The sequence below is a fragment of the Rhea americana genome, unplaced genomic scaffold (genome assembly GCF_003343005.1).
Source record: "Rhea americana isolate MKP2758 unplaced genomic scaffold, rheAme1 scaffold_135, whole genome shotgun sequence".
Classification (NCBI taxonomy): Eukaryota; Metazoa; Chordata; class Aves; order Rheiformes; family Rheidae; genus Rhea; species Rhea americana.
In genome coordinates, this window is record NW_028185428.1 from 69,410 (window position 1) to 76,008 (window position 6,599).

General features: G+C 43.8%; 2 protein-coding genes across 5 annotated transcripts in view; one reads left to right on the plus strand and one right to left on the minus strand.

Moving 5' to 3' along the window:
- The first annotated feature begins 28 nt into the window (after positions 1-28).
- SQSTM1 (sequestosome 1) lies at positions 29-3,738 on the plus strand. 3 transcript variants are annotated; one of them, XM_085298029.1, is made up of 6 exons: positions 29-773; positions 916-1,072; positions 1,528-1,614; positions 2,097-2,335; positions 2,563-2,770; positions 3,431-3,738. In XM_085298029.1, exons 1-6 carry the CDS (start codon positions 603-605, stop codon positions 3,586-3,588), a joined length of 1,020 nt encoding a protein of 339 aa, XP_085154155.1. In that variant the 5' UTR covers positions 29-602; the 3' UTR covers positions 3,589-3,738. The 3 variants fall into 3 exon arrangements, with proteins under 3 accessions (XP_085154155.1, XP_085154154.1, XP_085154156.1); XM_085298028.1 differs by having other exon boundaries at positions 30-773; positions 1,525-1,614; XM_085298030.1 differs by lacking the exon at positions 1,528-1,614 and having other exon boundaries at positions 30-773.
- Positions 3,739-4,303: 565 nt separating this feature from the next.
- Positions 4,304-6,599, minus strand: part of MRNIP (MRN complex interacting protein) — a 4,246-nt gene continuing 1,950 nt past the window's right edge. Inside the window, exons 4-7 of one of the 2 annotated variants that reach the window (XM_085298033.1) lie at positions 6,408-6,477; positions 5,946-6,085; positions 5,577-5,664; positions 4,304-5,067 (exon numbers count right to left, since the gene is read on the minus strand). In XM_085298033.1, the coding sequence (XP_085154159.1) occupies positions 4,450-5,067; positions 5,577-5,664; positions 5,946-6,085; positions 6,408-6,477 (916 nt within the window). In that variant the 3' untranslated portion in view covers positions 4,304-4,449. Of the gene's footprint in view, positions 5,068-5,561; positions 5,665-5,945; positions 6,086-6,407; positions 6,478-6,599 lie in introns of both variants that reach the window. The other variant, XM_085298031.1, reaches the window with a different exon arrangement.

Consider the following 6,599-nt stretch of genomic DNA (forward strand, 5'->3'; position numbering starts at 1 on the left):
TGCGCTGGCTCCCTGGAAGCACATGACTGGCACTCATCTCTTCAGTATTCACAGGGATACGTTAAGTCTGAATTTCAGCCCGTTTATCAGTGCTTGGTTCCCCCTCTACTGCTTCGTGTTGATTTAAATACCTACAAAGCATTGCCTGCAGTCCATCTAATGAGTCACACAAGCCATCACTGTTGWCCCCCCTTGTGCATTTTAAGCCTCCTGGCACTTCTTAGCTCCCTTTTACAAAGCATTTTGTCTATGCAGTGCCAAGGAAGAAGCCAAATGGGGTAGTGCACTATTAATTTAATACAAATGTGGAAAGAGAATCCCTTAGAGATAAGGCATRCTCAGACCAAGGAGCAGGTAGCTTGTGGAAACCACTTCACACTTGGTTCAGGTTCTCTTATTTGTGTTTGGTAGCCAGCATAAAAATAAACTGACCTAGTAAGTCAACACTGCTGTAACAAGTGCTGCTTGTTCCCTTCTCCCCTGCCTGATTCCCAGCCTTTAAATAGTAACCTGGTTCTAGACACAGTCCTCTTTCCTTAATAGAGAAAAAAGAGTGCAAGCGGGAACACCGTGCACAATGCAGCCAGGAGCCTCCCCGTGATATGGTGCATCCCAATGTGATCTGCGATGGCTGTGAAGGACCAGTGGTGGGTGCTAGGTTCAAGTGCACTGTCTGTCCAGACTATGACTTGTGCAGCACCTGTGAGAGTAAGGGTACCCACAAGGAGCACAACATGGTGATGTTTCAGAGTCCACTGCTAAATCCATTTGAGGTGAGCAAAGTCATTCTGCTATGGAAGGAGATTAACAAATGGGATTTTCCATGAAAGCTGCTAAACCAAGTCTATGCCTTTAGTTCTACTTGCTCAGAAACTGTTTGTATGAACACAGACATGCGAGCTTTGTTCTTCACAGTGGCTTCCTCGAGGACGTTGGCTCCGTAAAATGAGGCATGGAATTCCACCCTTCCCATGGATGCATCGCTGGGGATATCCTGTTCCTCCAGCAACTTGTCAAAACTCTGAACAAGCCCAAGCCAGTGCTGCAGCCTCCAGTCCACCCACTGAGCAAGGTAAGAGGAGATGCTCTGGTAAACAAGGTGGTGGAGCCAGAGTCGCTGAGGCTTTTGCAGCATGTGTGGAATTCTGGAATCTGGGTGGAAAGAAACCCACAAACTAATCTAAATAGCTTAAAATAATTAGTATTTTTCATGTCTTGAGGGCCCATGCAGTAGATCAGAATAYAGAGATGGCACTTGATTTTGAGAGCTATGTTGGATCAAGCTCATTACTACCCTGGTTTAGATGTGCCTCTTGCAGCATTGCTCATGAGCCTTAACAATGCTGTTGTCATTGGTCTTCTGTTCCAGAACTAGTTCAGAGATAGTTTAGGTCTCTGTATTGCCTTTCCTGTGTAGTGTAGATAAGCAATAGAAAACACATACCCAGATCTCTTGAGGAATATACTTTGTAGATGCTATCTCTCCTCTGAGCTGCTGTGTGCTAACAGAAATTGTTCTTCTAGAAGCTTCTACTAACAGCCAGCCTCAGGACCCCAATGTCACCTTCTTAAAGAATGTTGGGGAGAGTGTTGCAGCTTTTCTGAGCCCCCTGGGTAAGTGACTTTTGGTTTGTCCATTCCCATCCCTGAGAGGATGTAGCTCCTTTTAACAGGAGCAATGAGCTGCTGTGGCTGATACCTGAACTGCCTTATGCTGCCAAGCCTGAAAATCTCAACTTATTCCCTGTACTAAAAATGCCTAGGCTGAGAACATCCACTSAATACCCTTCCAGAGCCCTCATGTGGAATAAATTTTATGACTAAGTCAGTGATGACTCAGGGCTGTGCCTTACTTCCAYGGATTTGCACTTTTCTGCCTTGAACATCTTAAATGTATGGAGCATATGCCTTGAGAGGAAGGGGAGAATAATGCTAACTTTCTTCACTTAAAATGCTTTGCACTTAATTCCTGCATGTTCCATGAGACACTAAAGGYTTACAGAAAAAGTAATGAGTCTATACGAGGATTAACAAAAGCTCAGGGCCTTGCTTGGAAAAAAATCTTAAGATTTTTCTCCATCTCAAATGTTTCATAGGTATTGAAGTTGATATTGATGTGGAACATGGAGGACAGAGAAGCAAAGTGACTCCTGCTGCTTCCCATCAAGAGAAGAACAGTGCTGAGTCCAGCAGCAGTACCGTAAACCAGAACATTCAGACCAAACAGGATGGGAATAGCACAGATTCTGCTACAGAAGTAAATGCTGTTGCAGAGCAGATACAAGACATGGTGATAGATCCTCTGCCCACACAAATGGAAGAAGGTAGCTTCCAGGTATAAGAACTATTACACTCATTTAATATGCTGTGCACTGTGGGACTGACTAGGAAGATCTCAGCTAATTAAGTCATTGACAGTAACTTTCTGCTTTAGAGCATTCAGCTGCTGCTTTGTTGGGACTTCTTATGGGCGTAACCTTTCATATTAAAGGCAGATAGTAGGAATGTGCATCCTACCTGGAAAGTACTGGGACACCTGGACCTTTTTTCTTGCCATTTCAGGATCACAGTGAGTCCAGCAGTTCATCAGGGGGTGAGGAGGACTGGACCCACTTATCTTCCAAAGAAGTGGATCCCTCCACAGGTGAACTGCAGTCTCTACAAATGCCAGAGACAGAGGGTCCCAGCTCCCTGGACCCATCTCAGGGTCCTGCCCAAACAGGACCTACAGGATTGCGAGAGGCTGCACTCTACCCACATCTCCCACCAGGTATGCAAATAGATATGGCTTTCATAGCTGAGTAACTTTCACTCAGGAGTTGTCAGCTTACCCAGTATAAGAATGAGCTGTTTAGAGGTGTTAAAAATCAAGCTTATGTAAGTTACAGCTAAACTTGTCCATAATCTCGCAATCAGATAAGTATGGCAGCACTTACTGCTTACTGGACTTTTTAATAGGGTGCTCTTTCTCCTATAATATGTGCAGCTTAAGTCTTGACATCTGACTGCTTAGACTGGTACCAATGCCCCTCTCAACTAACATGGAAAACAGCAGTATCCTAAATCATATACTTCTCATGTGCTCTTAAAGAAGAGGGCTTAGGAGGGACACATTACATTAGTATACCCTATGATGTAAGAGCACTTTGGTCTGGTGGGAGCTTGTAAGAGTATAGGCCAGGCCACTTAACTGAAGTCAATAGCAGAGTCCTACAAAAAGGCCACATAAGGCTGACTCAGCAAGTTACATTTTCCTATTGACTCAGTCTTCTCCCTTTCTAGGGCATAAAGGAGAGCATGTCCTCAATACTCATCAGTAACCCTAGATTTTCTTGGGCTAGTGCCAGTCTACCTACTTCATGGTATGGGAACCCTCCCTGGCCTGCCAATTATATTCAAAATGTTTTACCTTTTAAATTACTCCCAACAGAAGCAGACCCTCGCCTGATTGAGTCACTGTCCCAGATGCTTTCCATGGGCTTCTCCGATGAGGGTGGATGGCTCACTCGACTCCTGCAGACAAAGAACTGCGACATCGGGGCAGCGCTAGATGCCATCCAGTATTCTAAGCATTCACCTCACTTGTAGTAGTCTCTAATAAAAAGCACTTTCTTCCTAACTGAAAGCAGCAGTTCAACTCCAGCAGTTCATCCTTCTTGTTAAGGGTTTCTGTCTCATGTTCCTAAGTGATTGTAGAATGGAGGAAAAAATAAATACTACTACTGCCTTTCACCTCTATGATGAGTCTGTGAATATTTAAGCAGCATACTTGTATTGCTCAGCTCACTAAAACGTACTCTAGAAGACACCAGAAACTAGGCTAAAAGCATGCAAATCACTAAGCAGCTTACAGTGTGAGGGAGRCAGTCCAGAACTGTAGGCCTGTCTCTGCAAGGAAGTGAAGGAAAAYTTGGCTCTGTCAAAGAGAAGTTTAATTAAAAAAAAAAAGTGACCTGGCATTTTTTTCACTCAGGATTGTTACAGGGCCTTGGTATAAGGGCTATGCTTCTGAAAGCGAATCAAATGCTTTGTTGCTTAAGTTGAAGGCTGCTCTGTAGCCTTGGAAGAAGGAGTTGCTATGGAAGATGCAAAGAAAGAGATGGCACAGGAAAAAAGCTTTAGTTTACAATAGAGAACTAATCACATTGTGAATTGCACTGGACAGATACAAATRCTTGGCTAATGCAGCAGGGAGTTGAGCTTCTTGCTCAAGCTGACCCATTCAGGTTTTGTTTCTATAGCAGGACAGCCTTGCATAAATCTAGTACTTGCCCACAGAAAGTCTTCCCCCAGACACAGCAGAGCAAATTAACAACTTTTAATAGTGCAATTCTGAAAGGGTTGAATAAAAAACAGGCCTCAGTTCAAAACCTAGTCTCACTATTCAACATCACAAAATAAACTGTAGGGATACAACCAAGAAAGCCAGRACAAAGATCCCAGAGCTGCTCAGAGCTCATCATCAAACTCATCACCTGTGCAGAACAGCTGTTCATGTGAAATGCTGTAGGGGTTTAGACCAGAGTCAGAGTTAGCAAGGGTAGTTGCAGGAGGGCAGATGGGCATTACCATGTGAGCCATATGGCACCTTTCTGCAGTGGTATCTGAAACACCAGATCCTGCCCTTATCAAAGGCCTTCGAGGTTCTTTGAACAACACATTCTCATCATCTGGGCAATTAGCAGGCAGCAGAGTGCTAGGCAGTTTTGAGGCAAGCTGCTCAGTACTAGCAAGGCACTTTTTAACCTCAGGGCCTACACTGGGAGGTAGAAAATTTCCAGCCTGTTTGGAGTATCTACTGGCCTTAAAGATGGCTGCTGTAGTGGTGTYGTGCAGCCCCAACTTTCTACTGCCCTCCTGTGGTGACAAGGTGACTCTGGCAGCATTTTCACTRCAGTTGTCAGAACATGAGAGAAATTTTTCCCACTTTGAGGGCTTGACAGAAAGAGCCGAGGTTTGCATATTCCCCTCAGACACCACAGACTCACAGAGAGCAGGAATCATACTGCCTCCACAAACAGCATCTCCATCAACTCGATGAGGCACTGCTACTGAACATTGCTTGCGCTGTAAGAAGAAGGAGAGCTCAGTTATAAATCCACTCTGCACAGCTGAGCTGCATAGAGGCAGCAAAGCAACAGTATTCTTGTCCTTCAAAYGTGCTCAAGTTTTCACCCCCACTCTGAGGCAGAGCTGAGGCTGATGTTCTGGATGAGGCTATGAACTCCAGGCTATAAAGACCAAGGCCAGCTTCATTAGCATGGCATGTAATCACAGTAACCTTAATAACTGCATGCTATGCAGGTGCTGTTCAGTAAGGCAAGGAAGAACAGCAAGGAATCCGGCTCAACCACTTAGCTTGCACAGGGTGGCATTGTTTTTGCCTAAAATCTTCCGGAGTTGAACTCATGATACAGTTTTCTTCTCCTCCTCCTCCCCCATCATTCAAATAAAAGAGCACAGGAAGACTGTCACAAAATTTGAATATTACCATGACACAAAAGGGGCCAGGAGGACAGTTCTGTTTTACCAGTAGGAACCATTTTGTACAACTAAAATACCTCAGAGGTTTTAACCTTTTTGGCTTCACAGGCAAGCTGGAAAGCTCCATTTTCCTCCGATAACTCCTGAACATCAGCATAGGGGAAGCTGMTCTGGTGATTCCTGGCCAACGGAACCATTCACAAAAAAGACAGATTAGCTCTGCTTAGAATTTATCACTAACAAATCACCAAAGATGTTCACAAAAAGAATAGTGCTATCAATAAGCGAGGTTTTGCCCCCAAGTACAGAACCCCTGCTCAGGTCATGTCAGGTTGCTCACTGCAGCCTGTACTTTTCTCAGCTATCTGCTCTGCACTACTTCCCATACCTCTGAACCAAACTTCACCATTTAAAGGTAGGAATTAAAAAAAAAAGAAGAAGAAGAAGAAGTTTTTCTGTACCTTTGTTCTTCCACAGCATTCTTCCTCTTGGAGCAGAACTGTTGCCTTTCTGTACCTCCTGTTTCCTCGTCCTCATCTTCCCGAGTTTCACTGACCTGGTCCAGATATTTACTCCAGCGACTGACTTCTGCYTTTCCTTCCTACAACATTGGAGAATTGCTGATAAAAACCCAATATATAGGGCTCTTGTTTTGTGGGGTTTTAATGTAAGTAAGTGCTGGATGCCTCAAATCACAAGTTCATTTAGGATGTATTCTTGTATCACCTTCCCAGAGTTGGTATTCCAGTGGAAGAGAGAGTTTCTGTATATATCTTGTTCCCTCTCTGATTACATACGCTATCTCAGCACATGTAATCCACAATACTGGACCAATGAACCAATATAAAGAGATCACCGATTTCAYTCTGGTTCACTTAGTTTGCTAAGGGTTAGTATTTACTTCACCTTTGTAGATGTCTTACCTCCTGGACCAAATTGTCTTCATATTGGACTGCTATATGCTTGTTGTCATCTACAGATTCTTCTGTGCACCTTAAAATAGATGTTTAAACTGAAGTTTCTGGAATACACTTCTGTCAATTTATATTTGTCATATCACCTAGTCATAGCATAAAAGGGATAGGACCTTAGATAGAAAGCATGTCCAAAAAAAA

Bases quoted from the DNA above. Each gene is read 5' to 3' on its own strand.
- SQSTM1 (XM_085298028.1), top strand. From the start codon at position 603: ATGGTGCATCCCAATGTGATCTGCGATGGCTGTGAAGGACCAGTGGTG. The intron at 774-915 runs GTGAGCAAAGTC...TGTTCTTCACAG, and splicing joins CACTGCTAAATCCATTTGAG to TGGCTTCCTCGAGGACGTTG. The intron at 2,771-3,430 runs GTATGCAAATAG...TACTCCCAACAG, and splicing joins CTACCCACATCTCCCACCAG to AAGCAGACCCTCGCCTGATT.